The sequence below is a fragment of the Sinocyclocheilus grahami genome, unplaced genomic scaffold, assembly GCF_001515645.1.
Source record: "Sinocyclocheilus grahami isolate Dianchi unplaced genomic scaffold, SAMN03320097.WGS_v1.1 scaffold19.1, whole genome shotgun sequence".
NCBI lineage: Eukaryota > Metazoa > Chordata > Actinopteri > Cypriniformes > Cyprinidae > Sinocyclocheilus > Sinocyclocheilus grahami.
Genome location: NW_015505198.1, coordinates 2,733,655 through 2,757,647, shown reverse-complemented (window position 1 = coordinate 2,757,647; position 23,993 = coordinate 2,733,655). Strand labels below are relative to the sequence as shown.

At 35.4% G+C, this 23,993-nt stretch overlaps 1 protein-coding gene across 4 annotated transcripts in view; it reads right to left on the bottom strand.

The window, feature by feature from the left end:
• rsu1 (Ras suppressor protein 1) overlaps window positions 1-23,993 on the bottom strand; it is a 45,853-nt gene that overhangs the window by 19,520 nt on the left and 2,340 nt on the right. For all 4 annotated transcript variants that reach the window (XR_001605123.1, XM_016237668.1, XM_016237683.1 and 1 more), the window contains exons 3-8: window positions 23,637-23,687; window positions 19,257-19,377; window positions 16,323-16,441; window positions 12,758-12,840; window positions 10,749-10,863; window positions 6,787-6,919 (exon numbers count right to left, since the gene is read on the bottom strand). Coding sequence is in view for 3 of the 4 variants with exons in the window: in XM_016237668.1 (XP_016093154.1) it covers window positions 6,787-6,919; window positions 10,749-10,863; window positions 12,758-12,840; window positions 16,323-16,441; window positions 19,257-19,377; window positions 23,637-23,687 (622 nt within the window). In the remaining variant the exon portion in view is untranslated. The remainder of the gene's footprint in view (window positions 1-6,786; window positions 6,920-10,748; window positions 10,864-12,757; window positions 12,841-16,322; window positions 16,442-19,256; window positions 19,378-23,636; window positions 23,688-23,993) is intronic.

Sequence of the window (23,993 nt, the reverse complement as noted above, 5' to 3'; positions counted from 1 at the left end):
GAAACATTTAGATAAAAAGGTTCTTCTATGGCATCGTGAAGCACCTTTAGTTTTAAGAGTGTAGCTCAATGCTCACTGTTTACTAGTGTTATTTTAAGATGTTAAAGCTGTTGTTTGTTACAATTAATAAATGTTTATACATAAACAAAAAATGTTAATGTTTGCTCTTATCATTTTGGACATTACCCTCAACAATGTACAATTTTCATTGATTAAAATATGCTATTATATATTAAAATTATATTTCAATCAGTGTAAAATGGAAAAAAACAAAACATGAATGAATATAATATGTAATTTTAAAGGACTTTCATTAAAAAAGTAAATGAAAATGACAAAAAAGTCCAAATCAAAACTGCAATTGTGGCCTTTGATCCCACTAGTCACAGAATGAGGCGTCTCTGAATCTCTTTATCACACACTTTAAAACACACATGCAGTAATTCCCAGTCTGTGACCTTTCCTTCCCGCTGATTCATACGACCGGCCCAAGACTGGATAGACGTGGGACTTCCTGCATGTGTGCATGTCAGGGTCTGTGCCGCTGGGAAGTTAATTGCGGTTGGTTTTTCAGTCAGCCCTGGACAGCTGTGAAGAGAGCTGCGGCAGTTGTACCGCGGTCAACAAGCGTTTAGAGTTAGCGATGAATAAAAGATGGCAGGAAGGCGGCTTTACGATATGTTAATGCATTATGAGCACGAAGAGTCTCCCCAATGCTGTCAGTCAGATATAAGATCCTTCTGTCAGGTTAACAAGCCGCCCCATGAAATATGCATGACAGGTTACCCCCCTCCTCCTCCTCTGCCCCGCGGTTCATGCTATGACCAAACCCACTGACAGAAGAGCAGGAAGCGAGAGGAGGGTAAAGACTCGTTGTCAACCGTTTTAATTCTAAACATCTGTGTGATTTCAAGATAAATGACTAGAATATTTGACAAAACGTCAGTCCTCAAGAAACAACATGACTCATGATCTTAACGGCCATCAAATGAATGGTCAGGTACAACAAAACAAAATAATATTATCTTAAAACCAGGGCTGAGAAATCGGGAGTACAGAGGAGTTGGGTGCGCTGTGTGAACAATGATGTTACTGTAGTTCTAGACTAAATGTGAATGTGCATTAATTCATCCCACTCACAAAAAACAGATTTAGTATTCATCAAAATGAATTAAAACAGTGAAATGCAAACTCAGAATATGACGCAAATCTGCAATAATTAAATATGTTAAATAACACAAATGTATCTAATCCCATTTTATTAACTAATGTCTTTGCTGCTGACCTTTGATGATCCAGTTCAACCGCATGCACTAATAAGCAAAAATTACTTTAGAGAAGCTAACAATTGTGCTTCATTGTTTTTTTATTGCTGAAGAGTGTTTCTTCTCCTGCGTTCTACTGTACAGATGTGAATTTACTTTTCCTTCAGCCTGAGGTTTATTCATTACACTTTTTGGTGTGAAAGAGCTTTTACATTTGCTATAAATATAACTTTTTATATTAAAAACAATCAAGCCCTGCTCATATTTAAAAAGTAACGTGAAAGTAACACAAAAGTAATGTAACATAAAAAGTTTTTTCATAAAAAGTAAGTAAGTAACGTAATTAGTTACTTTTTAGGGAATAACGCAATATTGTAATGCATTACTTTTAAAAGTAACTTTCCCCAACACTGTGTAGGACTGATATAATAATGCAATTTTTGAGTGAGTTAGTGTGGTGACGTTTCCCCATTAGGTCTACTTGATTTGCCCAATTTTTATAACTGATGTTATAGCACATCAAAATTATATACACATTTACAGTGGGTAAAATAATATTGAACACGTCAGCATTTTCCTAAGTAAATATATTCAAGTCAGGTGACTGGCTGGGCCATTCTAGCAGCTTTATTTTCTTTCTCTGAAACCAATCGAGAGTTTCCTTGGCTGTGTTTGGGATCATTGTCTTGCTGAAATGTCCACCCTTGTTTCATCTTCATCATCCTGGTACTGTAGGTGTTGGGACTGAACCAGCTAATATTAATTTCCACTGACAAGTGGCAGGATTGCTTTCTAATTACTGATAGATTTCAGCTGGTGTCTTGGCTTTCCATGCGTTTTTGCACCTCCCTTTCTTCATGTGTTTAATATTTTATCCCTGTGTCATTCCATTTTATTACACACAACTTAATTTCTGAACTTATTTATTTTATTTACTTTGTATGTATGTTACCGACATCTGGTGAATATTTCAAGTCAACAGCACCTTTAGAAATATATTTAGGCCTACTTAGAAAAATGGTGACGTGTTCAATAGTTATTTCACCCGCTGTATATATGTATATTTTGTTTACATCCTGGAAAAAAAATTGTTCACAAGAATTTAGTTTTTAGATTTTTTATGGAAGCCCGTTTTTTATGGAAGACTTTTTATCTCACAATTGTGAGTTTACATTTTGCAATTATTTTATTCTCAAAATTGCATGATACAAACTAGGGATGGGCAATATCTTATCATTTGCGATATACCGGTAAAAATTCTCCTCACGATAAGAATTAGACTTCCCGCGATAATAACGTTAATGTCTAGTTGTTGACATATTCCTGACAAGCTACACAATATCGTGTTCAAAATTGCAGGCGATTCATTGCCGATTATGAACGCGATATTGTGTAGCTTGTCAGTGATCTACGGCTTTGTGTAGTAAATGCCGCTCCATCTGAATGCATGTGCTGGAGATTTACTACTAATCACAGAACCGGCTTTACTGATGAGCTGCACATGAAAATCACATTCGATTATTTGCACAGTCCTAATATACAGTACTGTAAACTCTGAGGGTGAAAAATGACTGTTCTCAGAATTGCAACTTTTTATCTCACAATTCTGATAACTCGCAATGTTGTGTTATAAAGTCAGAATTACGAGATATAAACTCGCAATTATGTGACAAAAATTCACAATAGTGAGATATAAACTTGGAATTCTGAGAAAAAAAGTCACAATAGCGAGATATAAACTCGCAATTCTTAGAGAAAAAAAAATTTATATATATATATATATACACACACACACACAGTATCAATATATTGTGCACCCCCACAGTTGTTGACATATTCCTGACAAGCTACACAATATCGTGTTCAAAATTGCAGGCGATTCATTGCCGATTATGAACGCGATATTGTGTAGCTTGTCAGTGATCTACGGCTTTGTGTAGTAAATGCCGCTCCATCTGAATGCATGTGCTGGAGATTTACTACTAATCACAGAACCGGCTTTACTGATGAGCTGCACATGAAAATCGCATTCGATTATTTGCACAGTCCTAATATACAGTACTGTAAACTCTGAGGGTGAAAAATGACTGTTCTCAGAATTGCAACTTTTTATCTCACAATTCTGATAACTCGCAATGTTGTGTTATAAAGTCAGAATTACAAGATATAAACTCGCAATTCTGTGACAAAAATTCACAATAGTGAGATATAAACTTGGAATTCTGAGAAAAAAAGTCACAATAGCGAGATATAAACTCGCAATTCTTAGAGAAAAAAAAAATTATATATATATATATACACACACACACACAGTATCAATATATTGTGCACCCCCACTTAAAACAGACAAGAGTATGCCCAGTTATAATGGTACAACCCTGCCAATTAAAAATTAAAGCAGCCTGGATATGGCTGTCTTGTGCTGTTTTAACGTTCTGGTATTTCGAAACGCTGGATCAGTGAACTTAAATGAGAAAATGTCCATCAGGAGTGAAAACTGGATGAGGTGAGGAATAGTGAAAGGAAGAGAGAGGGAGAGGGAGAGAGGTGTGAGTCTTGTGAGTTCTTAGCTGAAGGACATTTAGGCAGGTGAGAATGAAACTGTTGAGCCATGGACACACACCTACTGAGAATTACACACCGTTAACACTTGTCTTATGTGAGACAACCTACTTGTCTCTCTCGCGCGCATTCGCAGGCACATAAACAAACAGAGGAACAAACACACAAGCATCTTTGCTTTGACGTTACAGATGAGCACAGGAGACAGGTATAAAATGTCCAGTTTTCACAGCACAATTAATCCCAATGGATAAAACCCTGCAAGACATTTTTTCCTTATAAATAATTCATATTACAGAAGTAAAATTAGTTTTTAATGATTTTTCCTGACTTAAGTAAAATCTCCCAGATTGGTTTTCAATGAAGAACCACACATGGTAAGTAAACATGATTATAGACATCAACCTTTTTAGGGTTCGAAATTGCAGCCTTTGGGTAACCAGACTAGATTTTTCACCACAAGGCTACTTCTGAGTCATTGGATAGAGATCTCCCTCCTAAAACTTGAGGAGCAATTCAGACTAAATGTCACAAGTACAAAACGTAACTACGGAAAGATAAATGGTGGTCAGAACTGCTTAGACTCAGATATCGGACTCAAAAATCTAACACATGCGGCAGTTTTGATGACTGCTTGACACAAAATGGATGACAGCTTCAAACGTCATTGATTCAGTCAAAAATTCTCATTTATCAAACTGAATATGCAATGTCAGCTCTCAGCGACGTAACCTTCAAGTGGACTTTAATTCGATACAAAGCAGCGTATAGGAAGTATACGATGCGCAAACAAACTATTGAGTTTGGCAAAAGACAAGAGCATTAGAACGGATGATACGCAGTCAACATATCAAAATTATTCAAAATGTTTCAAGCAGCAGTATCTGATTATTACGAACCGCACAGACGTGCACACACACACACACACACACACACACACACGGTCACGGTGTCAGCACACACTGAGATGCGCGGTGGTTCTGACTGTGCCCGTAGGGGGAGATCAGTTCCGGTAAGTGGGTTACGACGGTCCTCTCCAGACAGCGGCACAGCAAGCAGCTAAATGATCAAACAGAGGAGGATTTGCCTCCTGTTCAGGGGGATTGGTAAGTGGAACAGCGCCGTGAAACATATACTACAATTAGTCTGGAAACTTCCTTCCCCTAGGTCAAAAGGATTACGTCAGGTTTTTGTCAGGTTTGAGCCATATTAGTAAAGTAGTATTAAAATGCGGTAATAACATACTAGTATATAAAATAGAAGCATTTATACTATATATATATATACATATATATATTATATCACACATAGTACGACTATTTATAATATAACATACTATGTATTATATTTTTTATATAATTAAGTAATATATTATGATAACATTATATATCACTATATCTTTTTATATTATATAGGCTAGTAGTTCTCTTACTAAATTTCTATTGTTCTAACATATTTTAATTTTTTTATTTAATGATTTTAGATATTTTGTACTATGTTGCTATATTATATACTATAGTATATATAGTGCAACTATATATAATAACATTAAATACATAAATACAAATGAAAATATATTAAATATATTAAAACAAATATTTTATAATAAATATTCTAATAAAATATTCTGTATATATATATATATATAATGTATATTAATATATTTTACTACAATATTATAATTTATATATTTACTATATACTATATATATTTAATATATTATAAAGTTGCAATATATATTTACTATATATGTTGCTATAATCTATACTATGTTTAGTGCAACTATACAGTATATTACAACATATTCAACATATAAATAAAAATATAAATACATTAAAACAATATAAATATTATAAGAACTTCTACTAGTATATGATATAACAACATGTAGAATATTATAATACAATTATATATAACATTAAATATATAACTATAAATAAGATAATAAAACATAAGTATTATGGTAACATACTGTTAAAATAGTAAATAGCGGTTACACTGATTCCATGTTTTTATTTCTATTTTGATTTTTTAAAGAAACTATGAGAATTGAGACACAAAATGATGGTGAGAACAATTGAGATAACGGTAGGATGCGAAAAGTCACAAACTCAGGTCCCATGTGCAAAAACACCAAATCACATGCTTTATACTCCATGCCATTTCTACACATCCAAATTGCAATTTTGCTTTTTTTCCCTACTCCTTGATTATTGGGGAGCAAAAGGCCTCACCGTGTGGTCAGTGCTATTGACACCCAATGTGAAAAAGTCACTGTTTAAATTAATGCAAACAAAAGATTTTCTGCAGGACATTTTATAACATGTAAGGGGAGAGCAAGAGATAAAGAAAGAGAGAGAGCAACGAGACTTTTAGGGTAACGCCTCCAGCTTTCATTTTAATTAGTTTGATTGTGCATTAAATCATCAGATCCTGAAATAATAAGAGAACTGCACCTTTCCTCTCTTTCATCACCATCCTAAGGGTTGTTCCAGAAAAATATGTGCCACAATAAAACTGACCTGTATAGAGGGACTAAATTTATACCTTGTATTTAGCAAGACATTTCAGGACGTTTCTCTTAGTTAAAGACCCAGGGAGGGTGCCTGGATCCATGGCTGTTGATGTGCATTTGATCTAATCTGAGTTCTGCGACTAGCATAGTGTTTTACAGGCTGAAGTCGTAGCATCCGATCCATCATGGGCCGAGGGGTGCTGCCCGCTGGCTGGACGATACGTCAAGCAAACACCCCAATGATTCTTTGGTGACTGATGCCAGTGTTCAAGGGTTTGTGTAACTGGAGGTAGATGAGATGAGCACTACTACTAAGGATCAAACCAGCAACATTTGTGTAAGCAGCCTGTATCCTCACTACTGAGCTACTATCTGTGTCACTCAGATTCACAGCACATGCTCCTGGGCGTTTAACAGCACAGAGAGATAGAGAGATTCACTTACTACTTGTATGTCTCCGAGCGGATGTACTCAAAGACATGAGAGACACCCAACTGGAACTGGTCTGCGATGGGAGTCACCCAGGAGTTATTCTCAGCCTTAAACACCTGTTTAGGGCCTGTCAGGTCCAGGTTACCTATAGACAGAAAGAGAGAGGAGAATTTGAGATTTACATACAGGGAAGGACGGAGCAAGTAAGATCAGACAAGGAGAGAAGGGGAGATGAAATGAGCAAAGAGAAGAGATTATGAGAATGAAAAGACTAGATAGAAGAAAAGACAATAAGATGACATGATGGAAACATGAGAGAAGACCAGATGAGTAAAGAAAAAAAACTGAGAAGAGACCAGATCAGACAAAATAAAAAGAAGCCACGAAGAAAGAGATAAGATTAGGTAAAACATGGAAGATCAAATGAGAAGAAATAAGACAAAACGACAGACAAGAAGACAAAAGATTAGACATTAAGAGATCAGATAAGATGAGATGAAATTAAAACTGAGAAAAAAAATGGACAAAACAAGAAACAAGACATAAGATAGAAGAAAAGAGACCAGATGAGATGAGATTAGATGAGAGAAAAGAAACACGACAAAACAAGAAACTAGAAGAGACTACATGAGATGAGAACCGAAGAGACCAGATTAAACAAAGTGATAAAATGAGACAAAACATAAACAAGAGAAAAAAGAGAATAGACTAAATAAAAAAATAAAATAAACAAGAGAGAAGAGACCAGATGAGATGAAATAAGACAAAACATAAATAAGACATGAGCTAAGAGACCAGATAAAATTAGATTAAATAAAAAATTGAGACAAAACTAGACAAAATAAGAAACAAGACATAAGATAAAAGAGACCAGATCAGATGAGAGAAAATAAATGAGACAAAATAAGAAACAAGAAGAGACCAGATTAGATTAGATGAGTCTTAAAGAGACCAGATATTATGAAATTAAACGAGAGAAAAGAAACAAGACATGAGAGAAGAAACCCAAAGAGATTAAATTAGATGATAATTAAATTACAAAACAAGAAGAATCAAAAGAAGAGTAAAGAAAATGAACTTGCAAGAGAAAAGATGAGAAAAGGTGAGACAAAAGAAAGAAATCAACACAGTAAAAGGGAAGAGACACATGAGAAAAGAGAAGCAAGAAGAGAAGAGACGAAAGAAGAAAAGAGACGAGACGAGACGAGAAGAGAAGAGAAGAGATGACGCGCAACGACACAAGACCAGAGGAGAACCAGTTCACAGTGTGCAGATGAAACAGTACAGGTCAAAGTGCTAATGTGGCTCATCTCAGCTCACAAGGGGGCTAATTAAATAGTTTCTGATTAGCAAGTGTTGAGCAGCCTGTCAAAGAGGGGGTGAAATTAAACCTGGACCCCGGCACACAATGACACACCTCACAAACGCAGTCAGACACGACCGCTAGTGTAAATCAACCCTGAACCTACAAGACCTAGACGACAGACCTAAATCTACAACTATTTCAGATCTCAGCGCTCAACCAGACGTCTGCTTGCTTCAGTTCCACCCTCCTCTTCCTCTTTTCATATAACAGTTTAAAGCATCAGCTTTACACATGAGATATTCTGAATGGTAAAGACTGTCTATCTGTCCTCTTTGCACACTCTCGTTCACATCCTTCTCTTTTTTCTCCTCTTCTCTTTTTCCCTTCCTGCTCTTGGCATGTGCGCTTGGTTGCTTCTTGTTAGTCAGGCTCTTCTCTCTCACACATACACACAGCGGCGGTGGTCTTAACGAGGCCGGTCTGTGGAGTGGGATTACAGGGACATGACAGAGGGGTCCTAATAAGCTACACACAGGAAGAGTCTCCCCTACAGAGTGCACAGGACAAAGACCTGCTGACCGGAGCGTTCACACACACCTAGAACGCCAGTAAACAACTGGCAATTGCTAAAACACTACATTATAACTCATGAAACTAAAATTTGAAAACAATATGAGTGCTGTTTGCCCATGCAAACCTCTCAGTCATGGTGCTAGTGAGTGGTTGAGGGCATTGCTATGCGCTTGCTAAATTGTTCTGAGAAGTTTTTGAAGTGTTGCAATTAGGTTGTTAGTATACAATCCATGATCATACAAGCATCAACAATTTCTATACAATTTTTCCCAATAGGAAAAAAAATTATTAGTTGGGAACTCACGCAACAGGCTGAAATTGCACCATAAACACACACTCATTGTGCAGGGCCACTGATTTTGTATAGAAGGACATTTATATGACACTTGAGGTGAGTCTTGACATAATGCTGGAATCCTGGTACACCAGAATCATAGATTAAATTGTTGGAATGGAACATGACAGGAGAAAAACTACTGTCAGAAGGGCAGTCAGTACTGTATGTGTATGTGTGTGTGTGTGTGTGTGTGTAGGTTTACCCAAAGTGAAGGCACTCAGGTAGAGAGTTCAACCTCAGTTGACCCCAGCAGTATCACTCTGTGGGTCAGTGAGGTGTGATCCAACCCAGAGCCTCCAGCCAATCACACAAGAGACAAATCTGTAGCCAATTAGAGTGCAAGGCTGTGCCTGGTGTGTAATGTGTGGATTTTTTGGGGGGGGTTGAGGAGCCTGGGTGTGTATAGTTTATGGGTGTGTATATAACCAATCATTGCCCTTTTGTTTTAAGGTCAGGCTTTGATTGGCTGATATGATTATATAAAGGATGTTAATCCAGGAATGTGTTGAGCATAAGTTCATGTCTTACCAAGTTCAGGAGGCAGAACAGTGAGTCTGTTCCCTTGAATGTGAAGTTCCTTCAGCTGAGCCAGATCTCCAATCTCTTTGGGTAGAGATATGAGGTCATTGTCCCTCAAACTCAACTGAAAAGAAGGAGAAACTGTCAATATTTAAAGAAGTTTTTTTTTCCGATAAGTATGGAATACAATATGAAATCAAAATAATCAACACTATAAAAAAAATTCTGTTAAATTTACGGTAAAAAAAACGGCAGCTGTGGTTGCCAGAATTTTACCGTAAAAAATACAGTAGCAGTGTTTTAGGTTTTATGGGTTTAACTTAAATTTACAGTTAACTACCGTAATTTCATTAACTGATATAATGGTAATATACCAATGCACTGAAATGTTGTACCTTTGTAAACACTGCACCAAAAGCATGCTGAATGGTGATGAGAAAATCACATGATGAACCAAAGCCTATCACAAGCAGCTTTTAAATATTAACATATATAGAAGGTGTACAGTGTCATTCCCACGAACACTAAACACCATCATGGTAACACATAAGAAAATGAAATAATGCAATAAACATTAATTGAACAACATTAGATGTAACATATACCCCTAAGGTACACAACTGATAAGAAAAAAACTAAGAAGAAACATAGTTATTTCAACAAAAAAACATCAAATTTTAAATGTAACAGGGAATTCTGGGAATGTCAATTTACAGCTATTCACTGTAAATTATACAATCTTTTTCACTTCCAAAAAAGTATACTACTGTAAAATTACATGTAATATCCAATACAGTTTTTCACAGTATATAGTAGGGGAACTTACCGTTAACCATTTAACAGGTTTTTACTGTAGCATTTTTACAGTATTTTACAGTTAAATGTGTGTGTGTGTGTGTGTGTGTAGGTTTACCCAAAGTGAAGGCACTCAGGTAGAGAGTTCAACCTCAGTTGACCCCAGCAGTATCACTCTGTGGGTCAGTGAGGTGTGATCCAACCCAGAGCCTCCAGCCAATCACACAAGAGACAAATCTGTAGCCAATTAGAGTGCAAGGCTGTGCCTGGTGTGTAATGTGTGGATTTTTTGGGGGGGGTTGAGGAGCCTGGGTGTGTATAGTTTATGGGTGTGTATATAACCAATCATTGCCCTTTTGTTTTAAGGTCAGGCTTTGATTGGCTGATATGATTATATAAAGGATGTTAATCCAGGAATGTGTTGAGCATAAGTTCATGTCTTACCAAGTTCAGGAGGCAGAACAGTGAGTCTGTTCCCTTGAATGTGAAGTTCCTTCAGCTGAGCCAGATCTCCAATCTCTTTGGGTAGAGATATGAGGTCATTGTCCCTCAAACTCAACTGAAAAGAAGGAGAAACTGTCAATATTTAAAGAAGTTTTTTTTTCCGATAAGTATGGAATACAATATGAAATCAAAATAATCAACACTATAAAAAAAATTCTGTTAAATTTACGGTAAAAAAAACGGCAGCTGTGGTTGCCAGAATTTTACCGTAAAAAATACAGTAGCAGTGTTTTAGGTTTTATGGGTTTAACTTAAATTTACAGTTAACTACCGTAATTTCATTAACTGATATAATGGTAATATACCAATGCACTGAAATGTTGTACCTTTGTAAACACTGCACCAAAAGCATGCTGAATGGTGATGAGAAAATCACATGATGAACCAAAGCCTATCACAAGCAGCTTTTAAATATTAACATATATAGAAGGTGTACAGTGTCATTCCCACGAACACTAAACACCATCATGGTAACACATAAGAAAATGAAATAATGCAATAAACATTAATTGAACAACATTAGATGTAACATATACCCCTAAGGTACACAACTGATAAGAAAAAAACTAAGAAGAAACATAGTTATTTCAACAAAAAAACATCAAATTTTAAATGTAACAGGGAATTCTGGGAATGTCAATTTACAGCTATTCACTGTAAATTATACAATCTTTTTCACTTCCAAAAAAGTATACTACTGTAAAATTACATGTAATATCCAATACAGTTTTTCACAGTATATAGTAGGGGAACTTACCGTTAACCATTTAACAGGTTTTTACTGTAGCATTTTTACAGTATTTTACAGTTAAATTCACAGTCATTTTTTACAGTGAATCATTTATTTCTTAATAAATGTCTGTGGCCTTATCAAGCATTATTTATTCATGCATGTGACTCTAAAAAAATACAAATATAATTAAAAAATAAGTTCATAATATTTCGTCAATTTTTAAAATAACAAAATATATAATAACATTTATAATAAATTTCATCTATGATCCAATAATCAATCTTATTTACTTATTAATTCTGCCTATTACTCTGTTACTCCTATTTTCCAATGTTCTTACTAATCTTATTACTCTAAATAAATGTCCCTTGTCTTATTCATTCATATATGATAAACAGAGTGTGATTTATATATTCATGTGACAAAATAAATAAATTTTATAGTCATATTTTATATTTCATATTTTCAAAATGTAATAAATATTTAATCTTTCATCAATTCAACATGGATAAAATCAAGCCCCTAAATTATATTTCACTGAATATTCAGTTTTACTCAGAATGTCACATAGTGGAAGCTAAATGTATTGCAAACATTGTTTCATTATATTTTTAAAAGAAATATTGCAACATGGTTTTCATGAACACAGAAAATAACTTCAGCTCTAAATTTTCAACTCTAAAAACAAGCAAACACAGCATCTACAGTAAAACAATTACATGAGAAGTCTTCAGGGCAACCTGTGGGATATAAAAGCAGAGATGTGCAACTTTTTAGTCTTGCTGCTATACTTTCCTAGAGCAATTTCTTGTCCCATAGACTTCCATTGCAAATGCATTACTGTACATGTGATTTTTGATTGCTTTTACAAACTGTGGGGCAAGTCGAAATAACTTTTGGTGGTTACTGACAGCATCTCATAACACTTGCATTCTAAAAATCACGGCTGTAATTACACCTATATTTTAATGCAACACCAAACCAAAATAGTTGAATATTATTTTCAAGTTCAAAGTTGTAATTATCAGCTGTTTTATGTATCTGTGACCCTACATTGAGTCTGATCTTAGCGAGCACAGGGGTGAAGATCAGCCTCTAAATCACCTCTCACCGCATCTGATAAAGAACACACACTGCGGAGAACAAATCCAACACACACGGCACAGAGCGCCACAAAAGCAATTGATTTCAGAGGGAATTTAGATAAATTACTCACTATCTGTAGCTTGGCCAGCTTGCCGATGTCTGGGGGCAAAATCTCAAAATCGTTGTCACTGAGATAGAGCGCACGGAGGGTGGCTGAAATGAGAGAGAGAAGAGTGTGTTTGTTTGTGTGTGTGTGTGTGTGTGTGTGTGTGTGTGTGTGTGAGAGAGAGAGAGAGAGAGAGAGAAGTATTGCTCTGATCAATAGAAACGGTCAACTCAAGTACACATGCAATATCAACAGATCGACAAATAGCATCAAATACACACTCACACTGTGTAGTTGAGCACCACACGGGCAAACACATTAAAGCAGTAAAAAATTAAATAAAAATAAAAAAAACTACACAAAATCGGGCCACAACTATATTTTGATAATCTGGAACTGGGATTTTTAAAAAGCCCCACAAACTTCCTGTCCATTCAGTGTTCTGATTGGATAAAGCAACAGCAAAAGCCAATCATATCCATTGCAACTTGCTTTAGAAGTCAATATCACAGCTGATATGACAGCCACTCCTAACAGCAGTGATAAATGGAGGTTTGGGAGCGCGTGTATGAGTGTGTGTGTGTGGTTAGAGATCAGAGACCTTGATTAATGTTAAGATGGTGCTTTCATTATGTGGCTGCCATTAAAATAACAGGTTATTAGAGCCCATCACTGCTCATCAGTGTCCTCTGACGGGACCAGCTGATTGGACTGATGAGGATTATGATGATAATGATGAAGATGAAGTTAACGGTTATTTTGTTTGCATATTGTTAGTAGGTTGTCTGGTTCTCATTGCAGTTTATTCTGCCAAAGAACCAGCGCCTGAAATGCAAGCGACCACAGTTCGTTCTTGTTTAAGTGGGTAAATCTGAAATCAATAATCCCACAACAATAAACAAATGGAAATTAGTGGAAAATTTGTGACTTTGTGGTCACAGCTTCAGGCTGTCTAAAAAGTAATCAAGCACCGACACAAAACCCACTATGACAAAAGTTTAACTCAACAGACATTTTGGTAATGCCACTTGCTTTCCTTATATTTAAATAAGGAAAGACTGAAATCTCCAAAAATGTTCCGTCAACATTTTGTTTTTTTATATATCTAATCATCAATAAATTCTTACTGAAATAACATAATGCATATTGCTTCATTAGACCAAAAAAACAACAATAAAAAGGCTAGTAAGTGCAACTGATTTATTTTTTTTAAATTTGGTAAACCAGCGCCTGAAATGCAAGCGACCACAGTTCGTTCTTGTTTAAGTGGGTAAATCTGAAATCAATAATCCCACAACAATAAACAAATGGAAATTAGTGGAAAATTTGTGACTTTGTGGTCACAGCTTCAGGCTGTCTAAAAAGTAATCAAGCACCGACACAAAACCCACTATGACAAAAGTTTAACTCAACAGACATTTTGGTAATGCCACTTGCTTTCCTTATATTTAAATAAGGAAAGACTGAAATCTCCAAAAATGTTCCGTCAACATTTTGTTTTTTTATATATCTAATCATCAATAAATTCTTACTGAAATAACAATGCATATTGCTTCATTAGACCAAAAAAACAATAAAAAGGCTAGTAAGTGCAACTGATTTATTTTTTTAAAATTTGGTCATTTATAACAGACTGGAAGCTTTAAAAGGAGGGTGGTGCTTGAAATCATTGTTCTTCCTCTGTTAACTATGGTTACCTGCAAAGAAACATGTGCAGTTAAACATTTAAAGGGGTCATATGATGCGATTTAAAATTTTCCTTTCTCTTTGGAGTGTTACAAGCTCTTGGTGCATAAAGAAGATCTGTAAAGTTGTTATTCTCGCTGTAGTATTGTTGCTGCCGCCATGTCGTGAAGGCGCTGTGTGTTTCATTGTGAAAGCGAAACTACTTTGTTTGGCCTTCCAAAAGAGGACGCTATCTGCTTCGTCATGCCTGGAGCTGATCTAGGGCTGGACAATAATTCTATATCAATATGTATCGCGAACATCTGTTGTGGCTGTTCTTGGCCGTTTTTATGAGGCTTTTTTAATAGTGTTCATATCGATATCAGAATTATATCGTATCGACCGAAATTAAGAAATATATCGTGATATAAATTTTGGCCATATCGTCCAGCCCTAAGTTGATTCATGCTGGTTGCTGAGGAAATACAACAACTTTGTGCTGTGGATCGGCTTTCACCGTGGACGAAGCGGAGTCCAGCCCGGGGTCATCACATGTGGTTGCCGCAAGCCTCCTTCATCGAATCCGCCGGCCGCGCCGTTATCAAGCCTGCCGCCTCAGCTCACTCTAGCCCTCCGGCCGTTCCTCACTCTAGCCCCTGGCCTCTGCTCACTCTAGGCCGCCGCCGCTCACTCTGGGCTGCCATGTGTGACGTTGTGTTTCGTTGAGAAAGCGAAACTACTTTGTTTGGCTTTCCAAAAATGGACACGACTAGAAATCAGTGGTTAAGTTGTATTTACAACACTGTTCCAGAACACTTCAACCCAAATATCCAGATGTGTGCAGCACATTTTATGGAGGACTGTTTACTGATCTTGGGAGAGTAGACTATAATGCCGGCTGTTCTGACTCACAGATTGCAAGTAAGTTTTTTTTATATTTAAAGAGTTTTTATATTTTATAAGAGTTTTTTGGGCAGTGTAGAGTAGGGCTTGTTGTTTGTCATTTCTCCGATCACAAATGCAGACATGGTTTTATGTTTACGCGGCACGATGCAACGCAACGCGTAAAAAGACAGTGCAAGTCATTATAATCAGTAATTATGTCCCCACTGGATGCAACGAATGCCTTGTTTATAATGGGTTTTCATGTTTTTGTCTCGTCGCTCCGGCCTGACAGGGCATCATCACAGTATGGTAGGGATGTAACATTTCCATAGGTATTCGGCCAATCATAACACACTGGATATCTGGCCAATAACAGCACACCTTGCTTTTCAGACCAATGAGCTTTGTAAAAATCGATGCGTTTCAGAAAGGCGGGGCATAGAGGAGAAACAATAATGCACAGTATGTGGAAAATAATGTGTTTTTTTAACCTTAAACCTCAAACACATTTCATTACACCAAATAAAGTTATTTTTAGCAACATCATATGACCCCTTTAACATTTATTTTTAGGATTCTAAGTTTGATGAATAGAAATTTGAAATAACAGCATTTATTTCAAATAGAAATATTTTGTAACATTATAAAAGTCTTTACTGTCTCTTTTTTATAAATTTAAAGCATGCTTGCTGAATAAATGTATTCATTTAATATCCTACTGACCCAAACGGTATTGTAATTTAATTCTGTAAATTAAAAAAAGTTTTAGGAAAAATACAGTTTATGTTTTAATATAGGAAATATTCCAGTCACTAAAGCAAAAGCAGGACCATTTTTAAATACAATTTTAACTCAATTCAAATAAAAACCTGTGCACTCTGATATCTGTAAAATTGCTAGCCAATCAGAACTGAGCTACATTTTTCAACTTTCTTCATTTTAGTACAAAATGTGCAACATTACATAAGTGGTCTTTAGTTTTGAATGATTAAAAATTACAGGTTATACCGGTAATGAATTGTGTGTGTTGCAGACTTACTGAGGTAAAAGAAATTCCCAGGCAGTGAGGACTCGTTCAGGTTGTTGTACGTCAGATCCAGAACCTCCAGCGCCGGAAGAGATCCAAATCCTCGCGGAAGAGTGCTCAACCTATTCATCCTACAAAACAATAAAACGCCATTTTAACCAAATCAACAGCTTCAAACACAAACTCAAACACACATTCACTCACAGACACACACTTATAAAACACCTGTCAATTCTTGACACAGGGGAACCCATTGAAAATCCATAGCAGACTGACTCAGAGACATGAGACAGAGACAAGCAGTCCACACAGATTCACTGATTAAGATTGATATTTCAAACGCAGCACAGATTTATAACACAGCTCAACAGATCTACTCACATTTATAACCTCAAAGTTAAATACAGAGGGGTCCAAAAGTCTGAGATCAATTGTGAAAATGTGAAAGCATGCACTTCCATTTTGAATTTTACTAATTTAATTCAACATTTGAATTACAAATTGTCAGCATAACCATTTGAGTTAAAAATGCAAGAATGTCTTGCTATTTGGTTTGTCACCCTTTGTTTTAATAAGTGAAACATTTCTTTCACTCATTAAAGCAAACAGATTTTTTTTGTCATTTTATGTCTACATTTGTGTTAAATTTATATAAATTATAAATATAAAATATAAATATAAAAGCAAGGCCACAGTAAAAACATTTATAATGTTAAAAAAAGATTTACATTTCAAATAAATGTTGTTCTTTTGAACTTCATAGTCATCAAAAGAATACTGAAAAAATGTCAGTTTCAACAAAATTTGAAAGCAGCACAACTGTTCTCAATATTGATAATAAGAAAGGTTTATTTAGCAACAAATTCACATATTAGAGTGATTTCTGAAGGATTTTGTGATGCTGAAAACTGGATACAAAACAGATATTTTAAATTGTATTATTTCACAATATTACTGTTTTACTGTATTTTTTATCAAATAAATACATCCTTCAGACTTGCAAAATTAATACAAACTTTTGAACAGTAGTGTATATTTGAATCCCATATTTTCAATATGGTCTCAGACATTCACACAACACTGTTAATAACAAAAAGTTAATCTTCAGTTAGTTCACCAATATTAAAAATGTGTTTTGTCTGTAAATGTTAAAATCATATTCGCCCTTGAAAGGTAACAGATTACATTTTGGCTGGAAAACTTCCGACAGAGAACATGGAATCTGAAATTAGAAGTGCTCAAGGTGCCCGACGACGCAGATAAAACAAGAGAGAGAGCAAGAGAGAGAAAAAGAGAGAGAGGGGAACCCAAATCAGATGCTGATTAACTCTTGCTTATTTAAGCGTCTGTCCTCCGTCTCTTTCTTTCTTTCTTTCAAATGACACTTGCTTGCCGTGAAGACTCTGAAACTTTGGCAACGGATTTCAAAGAAACAAACAAATTGATTCCACCGCTTGTTTGTGAAGCAATTACCAGAGAAAGGGAATTGTTTTGACAAATGAGATCAGTATAACGGGCGGCCACATGCTCACACGCACATCCGCACATTTGAGTCAGGAGTAGCGGCCAGGAATACAACAAGCCGGCTTATGTTTTCAAGATTATGTGTAGAAATGGTGCGTCTGACAGCAAATCGATAAAAATGTGCGGTGTCAGACGCGGGGCAGATTGTGCCGTGCTTTAATCCTGCGTGACATTGTAGATGCTCCGCCCTTGGAGGAGAAGGAGAACCCTCGGGATTTGGGTGGGGCTCAGGTGGGCTCCGAACACCAGGGAATGACCAGATGACCAGGGATATAAAGAGTCAGAGAGGAAGAAGAACAAAGGAAGACAGCGGCGCTACTACTGTCAAGGTGAAAAAAGATGGTAAAGGAGAGGAGATGGAAGAAGAGACAAATCCAGATGAAGCAAGGGAAAAGTAAAGAAGACAACAAGAAGAGAAAAACAGTATCAGAAGAGATGAGAAAAGAAAAGATGAGACAAGAGGATATAAGAGGAGAAGAAACAAGAGGAAGGAAAGGGGGAGGAGTGAAAAAACTAAAAGATGCAAAGAGACGCCAAGAGAAGGTGACAAAAAAGACAAGACGACAATAACTGAACAGACAAAATAAAACAAAACAAAAAAATTAGAAGTGAAGAGACTAAAAGGAAAAGGAAAAGGAAAAAGGAGAGAAGTGAAAAAAGATTTTAAAAAAATGAGAAGAGACCAGATATCAAGATAAATGAGACAAGAAAAAAAGACAAGAGGTGAGATAAGCAAAGAAGAGACAAGAACAGAACAGAAAAAACAAAATAAAATAAAGAGGAGAGGAGAGGAGAGGAGAGGAGAGGAGAAGAGAAGAGAAGAGAAGAGAAGAGAAGAGAAGAGAAGAGAAGAGAAGAGAAGAGAAGAGAAGAGAAGAGAAGAGAAGAGAAGAGAAGAAAGAACAGAAAAAAAAAAATAAAAAAAAGAGAAGAGGAGAGGAGAGGAGAGGAGAGGAGAAGAGAAGAGAAGAGAAGAGAAGAGAAGAGAAGAGAAGAGAAGAGAAGAGAAGAGAAGAGAAGAGAAGAGAAGAGAAGAGAAAAAAGACGAAAAGATGAGAAGAGACAAGATATTAAGAGAAATGAGACAAGAGGTGAGATAAGAAAAGAACAGACAAGAACAGAACAGACAAAACAAAATAAAGAGGAGAGGAGAGAAGAGAAGAGAAGAGAAGAGAAGAGAAGAGAAGAGAAGAGAAGAGAAGAGAAGAGAAGAGAAGAGAAGAGAAGAGAAGAGAAGAGAAGAGAAGAGAAGCAAGATGAAAAGACACGAGGCATCAAGAAAATAAAGACAAAATTTGAGATAAGAAAATAAAAGAAGAGACGAGACGAGACAAAACAAAACAAAATGAAAATAAGGAGGGAAAAATAGACAAAACAAGTTGAAAAGAGATGAAAAAACAAGTGATGAGACATCAGACTAACCCAAGGTTGAGATGTTTAAGTTTCTGCATGCTACTGATCTGGGTTGGAAGCTCCTCAATCTGGTTATTGAACATGTTCAAAACTTCCAAGTTCTTCAGGTCTGCAATGTTTGGAGGCACAGCTAAAAATAGAGAGAGATAGTGAGAGTATATAAATTAATAAATTAGTGAGAACAACTTCAGTTCTGCAGGTTTCATCAATCAAAGCATTTCAATTGATTGTATTATAATCACCAAGGTAAAGCATTCCCAAACGAGCGACGAGGTCCAATGAGACTGAAGGTTTTCTGGTGACCTGCAGAGGTTTAACGACTAATTATCAGAGTCAGCGGATAGACGTCCCGTCTTTGATGGCTCAATTATGGGTCACTCCCCCAGCGAAAAATTTGACATTTTAATGATGGAGGCCTTAGCATAACGGATCAGCAGCACCCCTCCCGCAAGGCCATCCTGCCCCTTTCTGCTGTCGACAGAGATCGATGGGCCGAAAAGGCTCTCTATCCGATTCCTGGCTGATCAATGGCCCCTCATTAAGGAGGAGGGGAGGTGGGAGAGGTTTACACAAACAGCATGACACGAATACCTCCAGAGAGATCAACAAGAGCTGCGCCGCCCCAGACACGGAGGAACAAATGATTCAGCCGTCACGCAAACAATTCAAAACTACGAAACACAAACACGAAAGCACATGCTCTCACAGCACTCTTCAGCTCATGTGCTTGCTAAAAAACATTGGTATTACTTTATAATAAACATTCACAAATAACTAATTAATTTGTGAAATGATAGTAAATAAAATTAATAGTACAATAAAATAGTAAAATAAATGTATTACTAATACTACTTATTCTAATTATTAATAAATTAATTTGCTTTTAGCAAATGTTTACTGCAAAGTGCAAAGCTGCAAAGCATATGCTAATATGACTAAATTAACTGTTTAATAATTATACAAGAATAAAAGCTGTTAACAACGTTATTATAGAATTATAATAGTAATTATATAATGATATTATTATTAGTTATTATCATCATCATCATCAATAATATATTTATAATATGAATTATACATTAATAATATGAATTTAATATTAAATATTATAATTTATTTAATAATAAACAATAACAATGAAAACCAATTACTAATATTATATACTCAGTATATACATGCACTTGTTAATAACAAACAAATTATTATGAATTATTATTATTATCAATAATAATAGGAATATATAAATAATTTATTTAATAATAAACTAAAATAATGAAAGAATTTTACCAGTGTTATATACTCAGCGGATTGTGTACATTCAGCATATGAATTTGTTAATTAAATACATAAATACTACTACTGTTCTAATGATAATAATAATATTAATAATAATAATAATAATGTTAACAATAATAATAATAATGTATGAATTAATTCTAAACAATGATAATGAAAAGCCATTTTCAAATGTTATGTAATCAGTAGATCAAATACATTCAAATAAGTGACTAATTGTTTGATATTATATTTATATGCAACTATTTGAATGGAACTTTGAATGCTATAACAGTGAAAGGGTTACAGAAATGTACATTATTCAACCCAAAAAAGTTGTAACAAATTGTTGTGTCCTTGCTAGCTGAGCATGTTTTAGTCTGACCATCCAATTCACAATTTTTGCATCTATCCTCTGACCTTTTCACCCATAAAAATACTTGAAACGTACGATTTGTTTCCAAGTGTCTCAACGGAACTGTAAACGCACCAAGAGACACTGCAGAACACTGAACCCTTCGCCCCATGTCAGGGTCCCTGTACTCTTCTCCAAATGACACACAAGATTGATCTCAGATCCGCCTTCTCCATCCTTAAGACACACGCCTCCACCAGACATCTACACTTTATCATCTTAAACCACAGACTGGGCTCGAAAGCGCCACCGACTTTTTGCAACCACAAGTTGCAAACAATCTGCCTGTAAATGCATTCTTTTAAATGTGTGTCCGCTTTATTGGAGCCTTTAAAACAGGCAGGCTGATGATAATAGAACAAAGAATATACGCCTATACAGAGCAGAAAGCCCTCTCTCCTCTCCTCTCGGTCTCATTACCTGAGCTGCTGCCTGCCCGGGCCGAACAGCAGCCCTGCTTTACTCATGAGCCACTAATGAAAGGGTTCGAAATGTCACTGTAATTCTTGACTACCCTGAAAAGTTCAAAAGATGGCAGATTCCCTGTCTCTGCTCTTTAACCAGGCAGGATGAGAGAGGGGAGAGGAACAGAGAAGGGGAAAATGCAGAGTGGCGAGGAATAGACCAAAAAAAACACATTCTATCTTCTATAGAGTGGAGTCCAGGAACAAACTGAAATTGTTATTTTCTTTTTTTAAGCCTTAAAAAATTAAAAAACATTTTTTTTTTAACAAATAATTAATTTTAAAATTAAGAAGAAATATTTAGGATTTATATTCATGACTACACACATCAATTCAATTTAGAGTTTTAATAATATAATCATTTTTATAATATAATATTATTAATTTCTTAATATATATTTTTTAAAAGCAAAATACAAGCATTTTCCTTGTGGTCTCAGACTTTTGGACCCCACTGTGTATTCATACAGTTTCATTTTTCACTCTTTATTTAAATCAGTAACAGGCAAGCAGTGTGCTCCATAATGAAATCATTTCCTCATATTCAAATCATATAAATCGTATTAAACAGCTTTGAATATTACTTCAGACTATAATAACAATGTGATATTTATATATATATATATATATATATTCCATTTCACATTTATATTTATAGTACTTGTAATAATACATCAAAATATTTACAATCAAGAAGTCAGAGGTGACTGTGCCAAAGGAAAAATCAGTGTCGGTAATATATTATAATATAATATAACATAATATAATATTTATAATAAGATAGAATCAAAACAGAAGCATTTTACTAGTGACCTCATGCTTCTGGACCGCATAAAGATTTTTTTCTCATTTAAACCAGCTACAGTCAAGTGGTGTGACCCGTAACAGAAGGAGTCATTTCCACATCTTCATATCTTATAAATCGTATTAAAAGGCTTTGATCATTACTACAGACGCTACCTGACAGATATGTGCATTATCACACCGGGATCTTCATGGAGATTAAGGGAAAAGATTCCTGCATAAACAAACAAATCCCCCGACCAAACACTTCCTGTACAAATCAGATGAGAGTGAACATGGCTCAGAGCGGTTAACGTGGACCCAAAGATTACGTGGGAGGGGAAAACAAGCTCCAAACTACACTGAAACACATATTTCTCCTAATAATAACTCTCTGAATAACTCTTAACTTATGCAGACTATCTTTAAACTCGCACGTAAACGAAAAAAGAAAGTGAATGTTCACAGATTGCAATGAAGATGTTACTAACTACTAATCGTCACTCTTTTTTTACTACGGTACTTAAACGGAGCAGAATATAAAATCAAACAACCAGTGATCAGTAAGGGCAAGACAGCCATCTAGTGGAGTTAACCAGTTCTTTCAAAAACCCTCATGAACCTGCAGTCTCAATACAACTTGTCAAATTGTGAAATATAATGCAATAAAGCAATTAAATAAATTAACCGTTATAAAAGCATCTAAAATAAAGCTAGCAAACAAGACAAATATTATTTGATTTAAATTCAATAATTCTACTACCCTATAGTTTGCATATAAAAAAAGCAACGGTTACACTTTACTTGAAGAGGTGTGCATAAGACTGACATGACACCTTCATAATCATGACATGACACCTACATAATCTGAAGGAATATGAAGGTTTTTTATGCATGTTTATGACAACTGTCATTAAGTGTAATTCGCTCAGTTATGTCATTTTTTAATGCAAAGATGACATTGTTTGAGATGTCTTTGTTATGGGCTATGGTTAGGGGTAAGGGTAGGGGTAGGGTTAGGTCAAATAACGTCATATTTGCATTAAAAATGACATAACTGAGCGAATGACACTTAATGACAGTTGTCATAAACATGCATAAAACCTTCTTCATATTAGATTATGACGGTGCCATGTCAGTCTTATGCACACCCCTTCAAGTAAAGTGTTACCAAAGCAACTTTTTTTTACCTTGTACTTGGTTGTTTTCTAAATTGGATTTCGTATCTGAGATTCATGAAATAGCTTTTTCGACAATTATTTGCCTTCTAAGTAAATGTCACAATCACTACCACCAACCCTAGGAAAAGCCATGCTATAAAACTTACAGAATGGTTAATCATTTCTCAAAGAGGTATTGCATAAAGTTTGCATGCAAATATATTTGTGCAATATAATGAAATTAAAAGAAAAAACACAAAAAGACGTTTCTCTTGAGATATGAAGAACTTACCATTCAGCTTGTTGTGGCTCAGGACCAGTTGGGTTATGTTGGATAAAGTGACTACAAAACAAAAATAATGACACGTTTAGTTGATCATGTCATTGCATGATGACGTCAACGTGATGACGCCACCACTCATATACTGTAAATAGAGACAACTTACTATAACCAGTGTTGGGGAAAGTTACTTTTAAAGGTAATGCATTACAATATTGCATTACTCCATAAAAAAAGTAACTAATTACATTACTTAGTTACTTTTTATGGAAAGTAATGCGTTACGGTACTTTTGCGCAACTTTTTAAATCTGGACAGGGCTTCCTTGTTTGATTTTAAAATAAAAAAAGTTCTATTTTTGGCAAATAT